At 35.0% G+C, this 21295-nt stretch overlaps 1 protein-coding gene across 8 annotated transcripts in view; it reads right to left on the minus strand.

Annotated features, from left to right (window-relative positions):
• The window catches only part of CSNK1G3 (casein kinase 1 gamma 3), a 109670-nt gene that overhangs the window by 67755 nt on the left and 20620 nt on the right, over nucleotides 1-21295 (minus strand). For all 8 annotated transcript variants that reach the window (XM_040622534.1, XM_040622533.1, XM_040622532.1 and 5 more), the window contains exon 2: nucleotides 4592-5019. In XM_040622534.1, coding sequence (XP_040478468.1) covers nucleotides 4592-4769 — 178 coding nt within the window. In that variant the 5' untranslated portion in view covers nucleotides 4770-5019. The remainder of the gene's footprint in view (nucleotides 1-4591; nucleotides 5020-21295) is intronic.

The raw sequence follows: 21295 nt of genomic DNA on the forward strand, positions 1-21295 counted from the left end.
CTAGTTGCCCACCAATAGCAAAGCCCCCATTCTATAATAAGAGAATGACTCAATTTTTAAGTGGCTGTCCAGCTAGAGACTACATTTCCAGCCTCTCTTTCAGCTTGGTGTGGCCGTGGGATTAAGTTCCAGATATGAGCGCACGTAAGTTTCGTCACTCCTCACTTCCAGAAATGAACGTGTACTCTTCTCGCCCATTTTCCCCTTCTGGCTGGCTGGCTGGCTGGCCGGCCGGCTGGGAGACAGCAACCAAAGGAACAATCTCCTTATACACAGAGACTGAAGCCATATACTAAGGATGCCGAGGTGCCCTGACAGCCCAGAGGGCTCTCCCTCTGGTTTGTGTTGTGTGAAAAAACAAAAAACAACCACCACCGATTTTGCTTAATACCACTATATTCTAGAATCTCTTTGTTACAGCATCACAATCTGTTCTTTAACATTTCTCAGTTAAGCACCATAATATGGTTCAGCGAGTAGCAGGAGAAAATCAATAAGCATAAAAATGATGCATGCACTCAAATCTGCATATTTATTTGATATATATTGTAAGGCCTGCAGAATTTTCAATAAAACAATTCTTAAATAAAAGCAATCAAACAAGAAGAATTATGAACGATATAGAAGAAAAGAAACAAAACCAAAAAGTTATTGAAACTCCTGTGGTATACGTCATTATGTCTAAAGTTACAATAACTCACGTCAGATACAGTATCTCATAAAGCTATATATAACAACCTTGTTCTGTGTTATGTGATGGTCAGTCAGGGGTAGCCACGAGAGGGGACATAGAAGAGGCTCAGGAAAACAAAGTTTATTATCCTCACAGATCCTAGACAGGGAGTCACAGGAGAAGTATCATGTTTTGATCAAGTGATGAGAGACAGAAACAAAGGAAAGGGAGCTTGTGCCAAAGCCTTTATTGGAGTTTCTGCAAAAAGCCAAGGCAAGGCAGTATCAACAGTTCAGGATTACCTAGTTTGAATAATTCTGGTGGCAAATAATTCCAGGGTCTTTGGGTTATATAGATGGTCTCTCATGTCGTACCTAGCCATGGGATGATTAATGAAGACTGCCTCCTAGAATATACAGGCCAGACAGAGGAGGTATGGCTCTGGACCAGTTACTCTGCAGATCAAAGGCACGCTCCCAACTGAGTCCTCTGCTATCTCTAAGAACTTGCTAGCCTCAGCAGGAGTAGTCTCTCCCCAGGCAGAAAGATTTTTTTAAGATGTCAAAACAGAAGAAAAATGGAAAAATATATACAATAGAACACTGTATTTTAGCTAGCTATGTTTGTTCTCATTCAGTGCCTATCAGTATTTCTAGGGGTTTCAGTTGACTGTCTAAGCTAGACACAGATCTAAAATAGGAAAAAGGCAAGCCTTACCACCAATACATATAAAGATAAAATAATACTGAAAATACATTAATTCATCATTTTACAATTAAAAAAACAAATAGAAATGTATTATCAATTACTTGCATGTAATTTAGGTTTTTTACAATGTTTACCTATTTTTTTAAATCTCAAAGCATTTGGATAGCTTTATGTCCAACTTTTTTTTTTCTAAATAATTACCTGTAAGAGCAGTTTCAACAGTGCATAATACCTGCAGCATTCGAAAATGGCAAGGGAAAGGTATTTGGGGTTATATGTGGAGGTACAACTTTTATTTAGTGCCCAAGAAGGAAGTTCTAAACAACATGAAGTATTTGGAACAATCCTCTCCCAAAAAAAAAAAAAAAAAAAAAAAAAACCTGTCTAGCCCAAAATGCCAATAGTATCTCTGTTGAAAGTTACTTACCTATAACATGTATACCTTATATTCTTTCTGACACAATATTAATCACAAAAATTTTAGGGCCAGGAATCAAATATTCAAGATTTGTCTATTAATGTTGTTTTAAAGAAAGCACTTTTAGAATCCAAACCAGCTTATAACATTAGCATGTTTATCCAGGTATATAAAGAATGATGCTTTGAACAAATTTTTTTATACAGAGAAATTATCTGGGGCCTTTAAAAAAGGAGTAAAATGCTGCTTTCTTTAGTATCCTATCAATAAAAAGGAATGAAATGAATAAATTAGCTATATAAGTATAGATGTTATATATAAATATGCATAGAACACAAATACAGAGTACAGATCATACATTTAAATAAATAAATATATACAAATATACAATAAATAACCATAGACAGATTAGATACAGATACACAGCCAGGTGGATGATGGATGGATGGATGGATGGATGGATGGACGGACTAATAAATCATTTTATTCCTATCCCTGATTATTCACAGACTGCAAAAGAAAGGGGTATTTTACTGCTTTTTCACTATATGTAGCATATACAGTTTCAGTATATGGTACACATAGTTTTCATATTGCCACAGTGAAAAGGGTCAGCTAGATTCATTTTGTGTGTATACAAACACACACACACACACACACACACGGAGGTATACATACACATAAATGTGTGTGTAAACATGTATATATGTAGTTATTTTGGAATAAATTACATGAAATCACTTTTAAATAAAAATGGCCAACGTACTACAGTCATATCCACAAAGAGGAAGAATACAAATACATACATATAAAATAATATATACCTGTAGAGCTAATTTATACATATAAATTTAAATAAAAATACATACAACGTGACATCAATTTAATTGTAAAACAGAACAGATATCTTGATATATCTTTTAAGGAAGCGGAACAATCATTGTTTTCCTAAAATACGCGGGTACAGTGCTGGTCCTTTTACATTATCATCTAAATTCCATCTCCACAATAAACTAGGAAGTAGAAATAATTCCATTTTAAAGTTGAGGAGTTTGAGGCCCCAAGTGGTTACTTGACTTGTATTTTCCATAACAGCGGGGACAATTTTTATATTTTTCCAGTATTACCAGTGCCGAATCATGCCCCCAAATGACAGACATGCAGTACATTTTGGATGGATGAAGGGTGCTCAAAGGTACACAAGTAAATAACCTCGTTTTTCTAATTTCAAAATCAGAAACAGTTTAAGAATTTCAAAATATGAGGGGTAAAACATTCACCCTTTCAAATATGTGAGTCCCTACTGAAGTGCAAGAGTCTGCCAGACACATCGATCACAGCTCTTTACAAAGTATGTCATTGCCTTTTATTGGCTTGCTCCATGAAAAGATTTAATGCACATTAGCAACACAAAATAGTATTAAAATGAACGACTAACTACAAATTAGGGTGTTTTACAAGATGAAAAGGAGAAGTAATTGAGTAGATAAACATACAATTGGATTTAGTTCTAATAAGTGGGGCTGTATCTAAGGAAAATTGTAAAGCCAAGTTTTTCCTTTTTACAACGAAGTTTCCATTACTGGTGGTCCATGACCACAGCCCTCAAGGACTTCAGTACTGACGCCCATATAACATGCTTCTCTGTTCTTATTTCCCTTCATTTAAGATAGCCGTATCTCTACTGCACTAGCAGTTAAAAGCCTAGATTTTGGTCCCGAATCCGTCATTAAATTGCTGTGTGACATCTGGCAGGCAACCTTCCCTCATTGAGTTTCAATTGCCTTAACTGCAGACTTAGGAGGTTTAATTACACCAATGTTTACCAAATCGGCCTGATTACAAAAATAAACTGAATCAGTACTTTGCGTCCCTTGTTAAGAATACAGATTTCTTGGGGCGCCTGGGTAGCTCAGTGAGTTAAGCATCAGACACTGATTTCAGTGTAGGTCATGATCTCAGGGTCGTGTGATCGAGACCCACCTAGGGCTCCAAGCTGGGCATGGAACCTGCTTAAGATTCTCTCTGTCCCTCTCCCTTTGCCCCTATCCCCACCACTCCCACTGGCTCTCTAAAAAAAAAAAAAGAATACAGATTTCGGAGCCCCACCCTGGATGTACTTGGTTAGGGAGGGGGTAGTGATGGAATTACAATGTAAATTTCGTGGAGTATTTTTTTTTATTAGGTTTATTTATTTGAAAGAGAGAGAGAAGGGGGGAGAGGCAGTGGGAGAAGGAGTCTTAAGCAGACTCCACGATGGATGCGGAGCCCGACGCTGGGGCTCGATATCACAACCCCGACATCATGACCTGAGCAGAAACCAAGAGTTGGATGCTTAACCGACTGAGCCACCCAGGCTCCCCAGTTTCACTGATTTTTACGCAGTTTCAGTATATTACCTTGACTTTAAGCCACACATACCCTCTTAAAGTGATCAGTTACTACATGTTTTCAAATTTGAAAAAGTAGCTTAAATAATCATTCTTTAATAATACACCGCAAATAGCTCCGTATGGGTCCTTTTTTTTTTTTTTTTTTTTTCAGTTTATTGGGGCTTTTAATTTCCTTTCTTTTTCTCATATTCCAGATGGGTGATCTCAAGTAAAGAGACATTCATATACTGGGGAACTCCTTACAAATGAAAATACAAGTATGAAAGAAATTTCCAACATTTATATTCTTTAAAATTACCACAACAATTAAACTAAACAATATCATTTTCATTAGAAAGTACTTTCAGTTTAAAAAAAAAAAACGCTTCCAACACAATGGAATAAATAAAATAGTCTTACCTAATCGTAATTCTCCAAAATTGCCACATCCAATTTTTTTTCCAACTCTAAAGTTAGGTCCAACCATTAAAACTCCAGAGGACGAAGACCCAGTTCCTCGAGTGTTGTGTCCCGACCGACCACTAGGTCGTGCCATTCTATCATCTGATTTGTCCTTGTCTTTCTTTTTATTATCCATATCAAGTTTGCGGTACTCCACTTTGAATTCTTTAATCAAGACAAGCACAATGAAATAGGATATTGTGAGAATAGGTACATCACTAGGTTAACTGTACCAGGTGGGTAATTGTTAACATTCAAATTGCAGCAGGTAGTCAGTTAACTGGAGCGTGTTCATCCCATTCGTAAAATTTTTCTCAGTTGTCTTTTCAGCAAAACATGTCTTCAAAATTATCTTTTCGGTGATGTAAGCTGATATTGATAGAGAGCTAGAATATTAAGAAAAGAAAATTAGTCAACTTAAAGAATTAAAAAACATATTTTGGGGATATTAATAAGTTCAAGCAGTGGATTATTGCTATTTGTTGATTCCCACTTAAATAATCAAACCACAGTAGACTTAAAGTAACCATTAGTGTCTTTCCTATACTTTAATACCAAAGAGATATTAAAAATAAAAAATATATCAAAAATGTGCTATTTCATAAGCCAATATCCATTCACTAACCTAGACCTTATAACTTAAAACCATTTCAGTTTTTACCAGTAAGTCAATATAAGATTTTCCACTTAAAAGCAGAAAAAGAGAATACATTTTGCAAATGAGTAAAAGATTCTAATAAAAATGTCTTCCACATGTCCATACACACACACATACAAATTTTCAAAATCTTTTCAATATACATTCTCATTTGAACTTCAAATATTTATTAGAATTAAAACACTATTAATAACAAATATTTATTATTATTTACAACTATATGTGGAAATGGCCTTCAGAAGTGGTAACACAAAGAACATTCTTGCCACCCATTATGGGAAACAATTCTTATATAACATTTGAACTAGGCCTTTAAAAAAAAACATAATTTCATAAGGTTTAGAAATACTGGTACCCACCTTATAAAGTGGAGATTAGTTTTTATATTTTCTAATATATACATGAAAACACTAAAGCTCAAAAAAAGGCTTTTGGAGTCTTCCCCATTCACCTTCTCTAGGAATTTCACCCATCTAACATACCTCAATTCTGCAAGCTTAAGCAATTCTCCTACTTTGTTTGAACAATATGAGTACATTCCTGTTCTTTGCAATTAAAGAAGTGACTTCAAAGCATAGTCACTAATAAGGAAACCAGGATCAATATCAAGGACTTCTTATTCTTATTTCTGAAACTGATTATAGAATGCAATCATAACAAGAGTTGAAACAAATAGTACTTTCTAATTACTTCCCAGCAATCCCCCAAATAGGCAATTAGTCCTAACACCCAATGTGTTTAAGGTGTTTCATATTAATTCTGCCATACTCATATTTTGCAGATAAAACTGTAAGCCTCTGTTTGGTATGTGTAAAACTGAATGAGTTCCACATATACTGTTTATTCTGTTTCCAAATATAACAGAATAACTGATACTGAACTTCCCATCCTGCCGTAAATAACTATACAACTGGATAAAACTTACGAAGCACCTGTTTTCAGGTACTGAATAATAGGCAGCATGGTCTGTGATCTTCGAGAAAAAGCAAACACATAAGGTGAGTCCCACCTTTACCCAAGCTCTCTAGGGAGGGATAATTTTCTGGCTATGGTACAGGGAGTTCATGAAACACAGGTAGTACACAGTGATCAGAGATCAGTCACTGTTGAAACAAGTGAAATTTGTAGGATTTGTTACACAAGGTGAGGCGGTGGTACAGTGCTGGGGGTCGGTAGTGGTAGGCAGAATATTGTGTGGGTGACAATATTCTGAAATACCTAGTAGACAATGGCTACTATGGGGTTAAATGAGTAATGAACATATTAAAGGCTGCACAGTGCTGTGAGAGCTTTAAGTTCATAAGTAGTCATGGTGGAGGAAACTCATTAATATCCCAGGAATTCAGCTGAGACACCACAAAGACCAAGTCTTCAGAGTAAGGACCATACTCTAGAGTAAAGACTACGCTACAGTGGCTCAACTAAAGCCTAAAACCAAGCCTAGATAGGATAAAGAAAAGCATCAACTAAACTCACTCCATTCCACAATGAAACTCAACATACTTAAAAAAGACAAAAGACTCAGACTCTTAACAATGTTGAATTTATAATGTCTAGCATACAATTAAAAATTACCAGACATGCAAAAAAGCAGAAATGTGACCCACAGCCAGGAAACCAAGCTGTCAAAGGAAACAGACCCCAAGATGATCCTGATAGAATTAGAAAACAGGACTTTGAAACTACTAACTAGTTGTTAAAGTCCTATTAAATTGAATAAACAGAATGGGGCAGAAAAAAATATTGGAATAAATAATGGTTCAAACTGTCCCAAATTCAGTGAAAAACATTAACCTACAAATTGAGGAAATGTGAAACATCAAATAGAAATCAAGAGCACTGGAAATCAGAAATGCATAGGTATTCATTTCCTTAAAAGATAAATTACTGATTAAATCACAAATAATTTTTTAGTGTCATTTATAACAAAAATGGAAGTAAAATATATGACAACAAAAATGGGGGGTAGTAAACATAATTGCATTATTTTAAGATTTTTATATTTGTGGGGGATGATGTGGTTCAATATTAAGTAGCCAATGACAAGTAAAGAATGTATATTTTAACACTTAGGCCAAATAAAAAAATTAATTGCAATAGGAATAACTGAACAGCTAAGACAAAACATAAAAATAATAAACGACACCTGATTACAAGAGAGAAAGAAGACATATGGGACAAAAAGAAAACAAAGAGCAAGACACTACAGTCAAAAACACACAAAGGACTAAGAAAATGGACCATATACTCAAAAGGGAAAAATTGTCAGACTGTATAAAAAAGAAACATCCAACTATATTCATCTCTATAAACAATTTCAAACACAAAGACACAAAGAGACTGAAAGTCTCTTTCAGAGACAAAGATACACTATGCAAATTGCAAGTATAAGAAAGCTTGAGAAACTATAATATTATCATACAAAGAAAACAGCAAAACAAAGGAAAATCTCCAAAGATACAGATGTCCATTTCATAATGCCAAAAATATCAATTAAGCTGAAAAACATAAAAATCATAAATACGTATGAGCAAAATAAAAAACTAAAATTAACAAAACTAAAACTAAGAAAACTAAAGGAAAACAGACCATCAAAGTTGAAAATGTTAACAATGTTTCAATAAATGACAAAATAGAAGACAAAAAAATCAAGGGGCACCTGGGTGGCTCAGTTGGTTGAAGGACTGACTCTGGATTTTGGCTCAGGTCATGATCTCAGGGTCATGAGATCAAGCCCCACCACATCAGGCTCCATGCTCAGCAGGGAGTCTGCTTGAGATTTTCTCTTCCTCTCCCTTTGCCCCTCCCCCTGCTCTCGCATGTTCTCTCTCTCTAAAATAAATAAATCTTTAAAATAATTTAAAAGGAGGCAAAAATATCAGGATGTATGCTGATATAGATCTAAATAATACCATCAATACCCTGCACTTAATTGACATTTATAAAATACAACATCCAAAAACTACAGAATAGTATTTCTTTTAAATGTTCACCAAGAAAGATCGTATGCTGTGCCATAATTTAAGTCTCACGTAACTGAAATATTATAGAGCACATTCTCTGATCAAAATAGAATTTAAAAAGCAATCAAAAATTACATGATGTCTAGAAAATCCTCAGTTGAAAATTAAATACACTTAAATAATGAGTTGAAAAATAAATAACATAAGAAATTAGAAAAAAACTCTAACAAAATAATAATGAAACATTAAATTTTGTAAGCTGTATCTAGATCAATGTTTAGAACAAAATCAGAAGCTATAAATGCCTACATTTAAAAATGTTTTTTAGGCAATGATCTAGGTTTTCTTCTTAAAAAGCTAGAAAAGAGCAAATTAGGTATCACTTTAAGAAGTACTTTCATAGAGCTATTATTACTATCCCATGGACTTATATGAAAATATAGCCTTACTGACTGAAAACAGGAGTCTTGGCAGATAAATGCCAAAAATATCATACCAAAAAATGGAAACTCTAGAATAAAAAGACTCATATCTGAAATGAAAAGCTTCACTGGAGACACTTAAAAGTAGGTTGGATAAAGCAGAATAAAGTGTCAACGAACATGCAAGGAAATCCAAAGAAACTATCCAGGGAACAAAATAAATAAAATAGAAAATAAACAATAGAGAAAGTCAATAAAGCCAAAATATTCATTCTCTGAAAATGGACAATAAAACTGATGACTCCTAGCAAAAATAGAAAGAGAAAATATACAGGGGCGCCTGGGTGGCTCAGTCGTTAAGCGTCTGCCTCCGGCTCAGTGCGTGATCCCGGCGTTCTGGGATCGAGCCCCACATCAGGCTCCTCTGCTGGGAGCCTGCTTCTTCCTCTCCCACTCCCCCTGCTTGTGCTCCCTCTCTCTCTCTGGCTGTCTCTCTCTGTCAAATAAATAAATAAAATATTAAAAAAAAAAAGAAAGAAAATATACAAATAACCGATAACAATACTGAAAGAAGGAACATCACTGAAGATCTCTCAAATTTTAAAAGGAAAAGGACAATTACGAGCAACTTTATGCCAATAATTTGATAACTCAGATGAAATGGACAAATTTCTTAGGGTGTCTGGGTGGCTTAGTTGGTTAAGCAACTGACTCTTGATTTCGGCTCAGGTCATAATCTTGGTGTCATGAGACTCAGCCCGAGGGCTCCAAGCTCAGCGTGTAGAGTCTGCTTGTCTTTCTCCATCCCCCCCACCGCTTTTGTACTCTCTCTCTCTCAAATATATAAAATCTTAAAAAAAGAAAAAAAAAAGGAAATGAACAAACTTCTTGAAAAAATCCAATATAAGATGACAAGATGAAACAAAAAATATCAATAGTTCTGTATATATTAAAAGAACTTTTTTTTTTTTTTTAGCAAAATCTCTCAGATATTTGAGTGAAAGAAGTCAGGAACAAATGAGTATATTTTAAATGATTCTAGTTATGTGAAGTTCTAGAATCAGCTAAAATAAGCTGTGGTGATAGAAATCACATCAGCATTGCCTAGGGTGTTGGGATATCTGAGTGAGGAGTAGCATGAGGAAACTTCCTGGGGGAAGGACATGTTCTACATCTTAACTGGGAAAGGATTACACAGGTGTATACATTTGTCCAAACTCATAAAATGATACTTAAAACCTACACATTGTATTATATGTCAACGACACTTCAAAATGCGACTTTTAGAGATAACCCACATTCCAAAAAATTAATGCTATATCTGAAAGATCATGTTTTTCCATCCTATAACATTACCATAAAAGTTATCTGAAAATGCTACTTTTCTTAAAGTTTATGAATATATCAGTACTTTAGATGCTTAAAGCACCTTTCTATACTTCTATACTTCTTCTATTACTTCTAGAAGTAATTTTCCTTTTGCAATCTTTCATGTTATTTTCAATACAAAGCTTTTTGTTTATATTTAATCAAATACCCAAAACACAATCTACATGTAATAAGAATTCAAATAATAAAGTAAAAATACCCCTTGAGATATCCACACCCCTTGTCTTCCATTCCACTTGCCTATGCAGAGGTAATAACCTTTACTTTCAGTTTGGCGTGCGTGCTCCAGACCTTTTTTGTAACGCATACACCTACTTGTGTACAGCAATATTTATGGGTTTGCTTGTTTGTTTTACAGAAGTCCTCATGAAGCCTCTGAAGAACCAAAAGTTCGTCACAAAAGAAATAGCATATGAAAGCATTTCATCCATGAAAGGACTTTCACCCTTTTGCTTTCATACCCCGCTACCCAATCCGAACTGTAGAGGAACTAGGGCCAGCATGATGAATTGGGGGGGAGAAAGAGTCAGGAGACAACCAAATCCTTTCCCCTAAGTTCCAGAGCCAAGAGCCAGGTCTGAAAGTGAGAGGTGGGGAGACAGTGGTTGAAAGATGCAATGAATTAGCTTAAAATTGAACCTCGAAACTGGAATGGGTATTTTTGATAGCTGAAAATAAGCCCACTGCCAGAAGTGAACTTATTCTTATAAATATGTGACATGAAATCAATGGAAACTGACTAAGATATCATCTATGAGTGGCGAAAGGAGAATAATCAAAGTAGGTACATGATAACACTGGTTAGTGAGAAATGAAGCTGTTTTCCATTTTAGTCCATCCAGTTCACCACACTCAAGAAACTCTTCATAAACCTGTAATAATAGACTTTTTAGTCTTTTAAAATATTTTTACAAACTAGATTTTTTTATAAAAATACTTTCTTACTAAGGATCTCAAGCAGCGCTAGTACTTTCCCTATTAACAGCAACTATCTAGCAGTGCTTGTATCGCTTACAAGTTTGGCTATTAGCTATAGCCACAAATTCCAGCCTACAGGCTAAATCCAGCCTGTGGCTTGTTTCGTACACTGCAAACTAAAAATGGTCTTTACATTTTTACATGGTTGGGGGAAAAAATTAAAAGAATAATAACATTTTGTAACACATGAGAATCATATGAAATTCAAATCTTATTGTTCATAAATAAATTTTTCTAAGAATGATTCCATGTTAATTCATTTACATATTTTTATGGCTGCTTCATGCTACATGAGCTGAGTAGTTGTGAGAGACCATATGTGGCACACTTGTCATTTCCCACTGCTGCACAGCGCACCACAAATTGCTATGGCTGTCATGCTTTTAAAGCAAAGGACAGCGTGGACTAGGTACTTCAAATTAGATGGTAAGCACTGTGTTCATTATAACACTATACTAAAGAACACAGTATACTTGGACACGACCAAAAGCACTCACTTTCTAGTGCTGTGTAACAAATTAGCAAAAACTTAAAGGCTTAGAGCAATACACACTTATTAGTTCAGTTTCCGTGGATCAGAAGTCTGGGCACAGCTCAACTGAGTCATTTGCTCAGGGCTTCACAGCTTCATTCAAGGTATCAGCTAGGCTGCATTCTCATTAGGAGGCTAAAGCAGGAAAGAATTATCTTCCAAGCCCTTTCAGATTATGGGCAGAATTCACATTTTTTGCCACATAAAAGTAAGGGCCCCTACTTTCTGCTGGCTCTCAGATGGAGGCCACCCTCAGGTCCTATATGATGCCTTATAGTTCCTAGAAACTGCCTACAGTTCATTGCCATGTGGGCTTCTCCAACATAGCCACTTACTTCTTTGAGTCCCCGAAAAGAATCTCTAACTCCAATTTTCTAAGAATGAGTTTTATGTAAGGTAATATGACCTTCTCTCATATCTAAGTTCCAATCTTTGTACCCTGCTCTATTACAACAGTTCTCCCAGGTCTGGGGATCCTCACTACATGCTTCCAGACCTCTTTGATGCTACCTGCCCATGGAGGATTAGAAAAAAGAACTCTTGGAACACCAACTAGTAGCAAAGACTTGGGCAAGGCTTAATTTGTCTACGCTTATTTTAGAAATTATAAAACAGGATTAGACTAGGAGATTTCTAAGGATACTCTTACATTACGCACAGTATTAAAATTGCCTGTCCACTTTGATGACAATGACTCTTATTATATGTAATTTTGTGATCTTTGAACCTAGTACATACTGGGCATGTAGGGCAGTCAACAGATATTATGGATCAATAAATGAGTTCTCTCTATCTCTAAACATTTCCAGGTTTTAGGTGTATGATTCCTACTTAGAGGCCTCCCAGCTACTTATCACCAGGCCCCCTAACATCAGGCTCTTCATTCACCTGAAACACCTCAGTGAGCCGTTATTCACATATGCTAACCAGTGTGCTACCAGGGCTCCCAAGAATCTCCTGGATGAGATGGCATTCCCTCCCCTGAATTACTCTGTTAATACAGTTTGTATTTCTGCCTTCTGTAGTGATTCATCCTAGCACCAAAGAAAAATCAGTTCTGAAAACTGAAGATAATCTTTCAGCTATACCTAACACCAACAGACCATGAGTCACAAATCCAAATGCCCAAACAAGTAAGGCAGGTAATATGTGTGAATGAATCAAGCAGAGAATAAGACCATAAGGAATACTGTGGACTACAGCAAACTAGAAACCAAATACCCCACTTGAAAGGGGCAGCTATTACTCAGTTGTAAACAGTATCATTGCCATTCAGGAATCTAGACGTTCTAACTTTTCAAGAAAATACAGAAGACTTTTTTTTTTTTTTTTAAATCTCTGTAGTTGCTATTTGCGGAGCACTTACTATGCTAAGTACTTTTAATAGATTAATTCATCAATTCTCACAACTTTAAGATACTATTACAATGAATCTCTATTTTTACCGAGGAAACTAAAATTTAAAGAAATTACAGTGCATGACCAGCATCATGAAGTTAGTAAGTGGTACAGTGAGAATATGATTAACAAAAAGTAGAATTCCTGAGTTCATATTCTTACCCATTTTACCTTCCTAGTGTTGTTCTTGCTAACTGTCTGACCTCTCAAAACACCGACTGTACCTTTCTAGCTGGATCTGCAGCCTGGGACCTCCCCCTTCTGCCAGACTATATTCTCAATATCTACAACACCTCGATGTTGCCAGATCCTAGTCTGAACCAACCTGGAGTATTGGGGGGGGGGGGAACACACCATTTAACAAGCCCCATTCATGTACACAGGGCTCCAAGACATTTATGAATAAAAAGACCATACACACACACACACGCACGTGCACGCACACACAGAAGAAACAAGTCATTAACTTACAAAATTGCAACATGCTGTCTTCCTATGATATATATACCTTTCTGTTGAAATATTTTATTTTTTTAAGAGTTAACAACTGTAACTATGTATATCCACATCAATAAAAACACGTGGAGCCATGAAATATTGATAAACTTTTGGAAGATGGGAAGAAACGCATACACTACAGATGAAACAACGAAGGAAGTAAAGTCCCAAACTAAGTACCAGAAAATACAACAGGTGAGTAAGGAGGTCATCTGCCAGAAAGAAGTCCACAACGGCTTCCTAAAGGAAGTGAGGTGAAATAGTAAGTAGGAATGAAAAAGGGAAGGGAGGCAGGGGCAAAATGGGGGAATGGGAAAATTGTTACTACTATTACTATTTCCTATGTAAAACAAAACAAAATAAAAACAAACCTCTAAAGAAGCCAAAGGAGGATCCAAAGGAGAATGGGAGAGGGGAAATTATACTCTGGCATTACAGAATAAAACCTACCCCACTTGGCATTCTGAATAATTCCTTGCCTCAAGACTGGTTCCCTGAGCACTCATTCTAATGTGGAAACTAACAGTCAATAAGCACCATCGTGTGTACATGACACCAAGAGACTCATGAACCGACAATCCAGAATTACCAAATTTGTCAAGAAAACTAATTAGACGAAAGAAAAGTACAAACAAAAAAAAGCAAATAAAAAATCTGGGGAAAGAAGATCACTCGCACAAAAGAAGAGAAAAACTACAAAAAATAAAAAAAATGAGATCCTCAGAGGCTTTTGAGAAGAACAGTAACATAGAGGGAGAATGATAACGCTACATTAAATGGAATAAGCAAAGGCCAAGTGGGAAAACAATCTTAATATGTAAAACAAAAAAAAAGAAAACAAATAAAGGAAAACACATAGGATGAAGCAATCCACCACCTCCAACTAATAATTTTAAGTAATGCAGAAGACAGAGAAAATTAAGAAAAATTTTCAAAGAAAATTTTCCTGAGCTAGAGCAAAAAGGGCCCATAGAACACTAATCAGGAAAGATACCCTCTGTTTCTGGCACCATTCTTTATTTAAAACAGTCAAATTATGGAAATAGCCCGTGTCTATCAATGGATGAATGGATAAAGAAGATATGGTATATGTATACAATGGAATGCTATTCAGCCTTAAAAAAATGAAATCTTGCCATTTGCAATAACACAGATGAAGCGAGAAAGTTTAAGGCTCAGCGAAATAAGTTAGTCAGAGAAAGACAAATACCAACCAAGCAACGGTTTCTTAACTATCGCAAACTGATAGTTACCAGACAGAAGGTAGGTGGAAGGATGAGTGAAATAGGTGATACGGATGAAAGACTACACGTACCACGACGAGCACTGGGTAGAGTACGGAACTGTTGAATCACTACATTGTATCCTGAAACTAATATAAAACTGTATATTAACTGGGGCGCCTGGGGGGCTCAGTCGGTGAAGAGTCTGCCTTCGGCTCAGGTCATGTTCCCAGGGTCCTGGGATCCAGCCCCAGCATGGCATCATATCGCATCCGGTCTCCCTGCTCAGCAGGGAGCCTGCTTCTCCCTCCTCGCTCCCCCTGCTTGGGCTCATGCTCTCTCTCACTCACTCTCTCACTGTTGTTCTATCTCAAATAAATCTTTTTTTAAAAAATCTTTTTTAAAAAACTGTATATGAACTCTATTGGAATTAAAATAAAAAACAATAAAATTTTTTAAAAAAGATCATTAACCCTAGCATACAACTTGGTTCTCTTGCATATCCTAACAGTGCAAACATGGTTAATTGATTTTCAGCTTTTAGAATCAATCTTATCCAAAAAAAATGCAAGATAAATGTTACAGAAGAGAATATAAATTTTTCCAGCCTTGATACAACTGACAAATGATCAGCTGTTAAGGGGAAGTAGAAGTGCTAAAAGAAACAAGAGAAGTAAGAATATCTGCGCCTTACAAAGTAAAGAGTAAAGAAATAATGTAAAACGTGCTAGAATAAAACAGAGATGTAAGAATGTTATTTAAAGTATCAAAGGTAAGCAAGAGAGGAAGTAAACATAGTAACTATTCAAACATTTAAAGACAGAAGGGTAACTGGAAATTTGTGAGCTAAATTTTCATCACTGTTAATAGAAAATTCTAAGATAATGCATTTCCAAAAAAAAGACAATTTTGCTTCTTCCCTTCTAATTTGAATACCTTTTATTGACTTTTCTTGTCTGGCTGCTGTGGGTAGGACTTTCAGTACTATGTGGAATACAAGTGGTGAGGGGGGTATCCCTGTCTTGTTTTTGATCTTACAGGAAAAGCTTTCAACCTTTCACCATTGAATATGATGTTACCTATGGGCTTGTCACATGTGGCCTTTATTATGTTGGGGTACATTCTTTCTACACATGATTTCTCAAGACTTTTATCATGAATGGATGTTGAATTTTGTGAAAGGCTTTTCCTGAACCTATTAAGGTGCTCATACAATTTTTATTCTTTATTCTGTTAATGTGGTGTATTACATTTATTGATTAGCAAATGTTGAAGTATCCTTGCATTTCAGGGTTAAATCCCACTTGACCATAGTGTATGATCTTTTAAATGTTCTGGTAAATTCAGTTTGCTAGTATTGTGTTGAGGATTTTTGCATTTATATTTATTAGGGATACTGGTCTGTAATATTCTTTTATTGTGGTGCCCTTATCTGGCTTTGGCATCAGGATAGTGTTGGACTCATGAAATGACTTTAGGAGTATTACTTCCTCTTCAATTTTTTAGAAGAGTTTCAGAAGAACTGGTATTAATTCTTCTTTAGATGTTTAGTAGAACTCACCAGTAAAGCCACTGGGTCCTGCGTTTTTATTGTTGCTGCTGTTGGGAGATTTTTGATTGCTAATTCAATCTCCTTAGTAGTTACAAGTCTATTTGGATTTTCTATTTCTATTTCTGAATCAGTCTTGGTAGGTTGTTTGTTTCTACGACTTTATTTCTTCAGATTACATAATTTGTTGGCATATAATTGCCTACAAGAGTCTTTTATGAGCCCTTGTATTTCTGAGGTATTAGCTGCAGTATCTCCTCTTTTATTTCTAATTTTGAGTCTTCTCTTTTTTTCTTAGTCTAGCTAAGACTTTATCAATTTTATCCTTAAAAAAACAGCTCTTCGTTTTGTGATCTTTTCTGTTGTTCTTCTAGTTTCTACTTCACTTAGTTCTGCTCTGATCTCATTATTTCCTTCCTTCTGCTAACTTTGAACTTTGTTCTTTTTCTAGTTCTTTTTCTTTTACCTTGAAGTATAAACTTAGGTTCCTTTATTTGAGGTTTTTATTCTTAATATAGGCACGTATCACTACAAATTTCCTTCTAAGAACTGTTTTTGCTATATGCCATCAGTTTTGGTATGATGTATTTCTGACAATTCTACCAAAAACTGTTAGCTATAATAAACAAATTTAGTAAAGTTACAGGACACAAAAATCAACATACAAAAATCAGTTGAACTTCCATATACTAACAACTAATGCTCTGAAAAAGAAATTATGAAAGCAATCCTGTTTACAATAGGATCAAAAAGAATTAACTACTTAGAAATAAATTTAAACCAAGGAGGTGAAAGACCTATACACTGAAATGTGTAAGACATTAATGGAAAATATTGAAGCGGCACAAATACAACAAAGATAGGCTATGTTCTTAAATTGGTAGAATTAGTATTGTTATAATTATTAAATAACCCAAAGTGATCTACATATTCAATGCAATCCTTATCAAATTTCCAAGGGCTTTTTTCACAGAACAGAAAAAACAATCCTAAAATTCAGAGAACCATGAAAGACTCCAAATACCAAACCAATCCTGAGGAAGAACAAGGTTGAAGGCATCACACTTCCTGACTTCAGTCTGTATTACACAACTACAGTAATCAAAACAACATGGTATTGGCATTAAAAAAAAAAAAACAAAAAAAGACACAAGAATCAATAAAACAGGATGGAGAACCCAGAAATCAATAATCAATCCATATATGTATGGTCAACTAATCTTTGACAAGGGCACCAAAAACATAAAATGGGGAAAGGACAGTCTCTTCAATAAATGGTGGTAGGGCAACTAGATATCCACATGCAAAAGAATGAAATGGGATCCCTATCTCACATCATTCACAAAAATTAATTCATAATGGGCCAAAGACTTAAATATAACACCTGAAACCAGAACTCCTAGGAGAAAACAAAACCAAAAAAATCTTCCTGACACTAGTCTTGGCAATGATTGTTTTGGATATGATACCAAAAGCACAGATAACAAAAGTAAAATGAACAGGTAGGACTACATCAAACTAAAAGCCTTCTGTAGCAAAAAGAAACTATCAATGAAATAAAATGACAACCTATGGGACGGGAAAAAATATTTGCAGATCATATGTCTGATAAAGGGTTAAAGTCTTAAATACATAAGGAACACATACAGCTCAATAGTAAGTAATGTGATTAAGAAATAGGCAAAGAATCTGAATAGCCATTTTTCCAAAGAAGATATACAAAGAGCTAACAGGTATACAAAAAAGCTCCTTGACATCCCTAGTTATCATGCAAGTGCAAATCAAAACCACAATCAGATATTACTTTATATCTGTTAGGATGGCTATTATCAAAAAGATAAGAATTAGCCAATGTTGGCAAGGATATGGAGAAAAGCAAACCCTTGTGCACTGTTAATGGGAATATAAATTAGTACAGTCATTATGGAAAATAGTAGGGAGGTTCCTCAAAAAATCAAAAATAGAACTACCATATGATCCAGTAATCCCGCTTCTGGGTATATATCCAAAGGAAACTAAAATAAGTATCTTAGAGAGATATCTGCACGGCCATGTTCACTGAAGCACTATTTCCTAATAGCCAAGATACGGAAACTAACTAAATGTCTGTCACAGATGAATGGAAAAAGAAAATAGTCTATACTCAATGGAACATTATTCAGCCATAAAAAAAGAAGTAAGTTCTGCCACTGAGACACCATAGATGAACCTTGAGGACATTATGCTAAGTGAAATATACCAGAAAACACTACAGGGAATCACTAATTTGTAGAATCTGAAAAAAAAAAAAAAGGTCAAACTCATAGAAATAGAGAACAGCAGATGCCAAGGGCTAGGAGAAATGGAGAGATGTAGGTCACAGGGCAAATGTTCAGCTATAAGATCGGTAAGTTCTGAGGATCTAACATACAGCAGGGTGACTACATTGTATTGTATTTTAATAATGCTGTATTATATATTTAAAATTTGCTGGGAGTAGATAACTGTCTTCACTAAACACACACACAAAAGAAAGGTAACTGTGTAATGGATTTGTTAATTAACTTGATTGTGATAATCACTTTACAATGTGCACAAAACATCATATGTACACTTTACATACAATTTTATCAATTATGCCTCAGTAAAGCTGGAAAAAAATAAAATTAAAAATAGAAAAAAAATTTTAATTTGACATAAGGGGCACCTGGGTAGTTCAGTCGGTTGAGCATCTGACTCTTGATCTAGCTCAGGTCTCGATCTCAGGGTAGTGAGTTCAAGCCTTGCATGGAGCTCCACGCTGGGCATGGAGGCTTCTTAAAATAAAATAGTTTGGCATAGAATCAAAGAGAATAGTATATGCATATTATTTTAAATTACAGAAGTAACTACCTAAAGCATTTAAACCTGAAATAATTAAAAGTTCTTTTAAACATCCTCAGATTCTGAGATAGTTTACATAAGGAGTTTGGGAGAAAGGACTCTAGAAGCAGACATGGGAAAGTTTATAATCTATATACTTAAATAATAAAGTCTGTGAAAACTTACTAAAACGTGCTTTTCAGTTTCCCAGTATTCCTTCGTGAAAAATATCAAAATGACCCATCCTTTAAATACCAAATTTTCTTTTATCTATGATCCTAATTAAACAATCCTTTACAAAGCAATCTTTTTTCTCCTTTTATGACCTAATGACAGGCTTTTAATTCTTCCTCAAGGGAAAAAAAATCAAATACTAGAGATATGAGGCGAGACACTATTAGTTTTACATCTTTCTCTATTATTTTAATATTCTAGCAGTCATTAATTTAATAAAAATGTTAATTCTACTATGAATAAATAAGTAGCCTTCATGCTAAAATTACTAAAAAACACCATCAAAACCCAATAAGAATATTTCAAGTTATTGAAAAGTAAAGTAGTATGTGCCTTTACAAATCACAGGTTTTGTTTTGGTTTGGTTTACTTTACTTCAAATGAAAATAGAGTCCACTAATACTGGAAACAGCTGTGGAATTCTTATCCTGAAATCCATGGACCTCCTGTGCATTTTCTTAAGACAGAATCCGCCACTTTCAACAGACTGTAAAAAGATTATATGACCCTAAAAAAGTTAAGAACCACTGAAAAGTGTATCATTTTCTCACTAAATTATAGATACATTTTTAGCAACAATCTATCCTAAAAACTAAATAACATCTGTACTTTATTTAAAAGCCAACCTTGTTAGAGAAAAGTATTTAGGGCAGTTTACAATATACACACCACAAAACAACTGAGAAAAATTTCAAGTAAGGAAATCAGGCAAGAAGCTAGGTCATGTTAGAAATGTAACTGTGGGGACGCCTGGGTGGCACAGCGTTTAAGCGTCTGCCTTCGGCTCAGGGCGTGATCCTGGTGTTATGGGATCAAGTCCCACATCGGGCTCCTCTGCTATGAGCCTGCTTCTTCCTCTCCCACTCCCCCTGCTTGTGTTCCCTCTCTCGCTGGCTGTCTCTATCTCTGTCAAATAAATAAATAAAATCTTAAAAAAAAAAAAAAAGAAATGTAACTGTGTAATACTAAATACAAAATGGATACCATGGAGTTCAGTATCCATACTTAACAAATTTATTTTTCTGATTTCTAATAGTCAAGCAAAAACAGAAATACAAGCAGATACAAGATTCAGAATGTCCATTAAACTTACCCATGTTGCTAAGAGCCCACAAATAATCCTAGTACTGTATTGTACCTATAGATGGAGTCAATAGTAGTAAGAGAAAATTTCTCTCAGAAGTTTTAAATTCAAAGCTACAAGCAAGAGAATGGAAAAAACACAGCTTGAAAACAAAAATCAGGCATCCAGAGAAATAAAAGCTACTGGGAGAACCAAGTATCATACAAATAGGCCTAGCATACACCTGATAACGCAAATTAAATAATGATCTATAAATCATGGCTTAAGGATATTTTAACTTTTATTTAACAGATATTACCCTTTTAACTAAAACTCTAAACTGTCTAGAACCAAAAGAATGGACATGGATTTATAGTTAATGTGCATAAAACTACATGAATGTGCATAAACTGTAACAAAATATTTACAAATTGTGTTTGATTCTATCACTATTCTCAGCATACTGACTTATATACCTGCATTTAAAAGACAGAATTTATTAAAGGGATGTATTTTTAAATCATCCTCAAGAATTGTTAAACAAATACAAATAATCAATTGTTTTGCTTTCATAAACAAATACAATTTTGATGTAGTAACACCCACTAATACAGATTTTAAAAAGAGCTGCTAAATACAGAAAACATTAGACATAATCGGATTTGATGAACAGAAATGTAGGCCACTGCATATCTCTAATTTGATGATCAATGATGAATCTTCAAAACATAAAATAGAAAATGAGATTCTCTAATCTTCATGGGCCAATAATTTAATACATTACAGAGCCAACAGACCGTCTTTAGATCACAACGTAAAATAAAGTACTCTGAGAACATATCAGTATAGTATGTTCTACCTCATAAAAAACCACCCAGAGTTAGCGAAAGCTTTCAAATATTAATGAGCAGTGC

This window comes from Ursus maritimus, unplaced genomic scaffold (genome assembly GCF_017311325.1).
Source record: "Ursus maritimus isolate PB19 unplaced genomic scaffold, ASM1731132v1 scaffold_5, whole genome shotgun sequence".
Classification (NCBI taxonomy): Eukaryota; Metazoa; Chordata; class Mammalia; order Carnivora; family Ursidae; genus Ursus; species Ursus maritimus.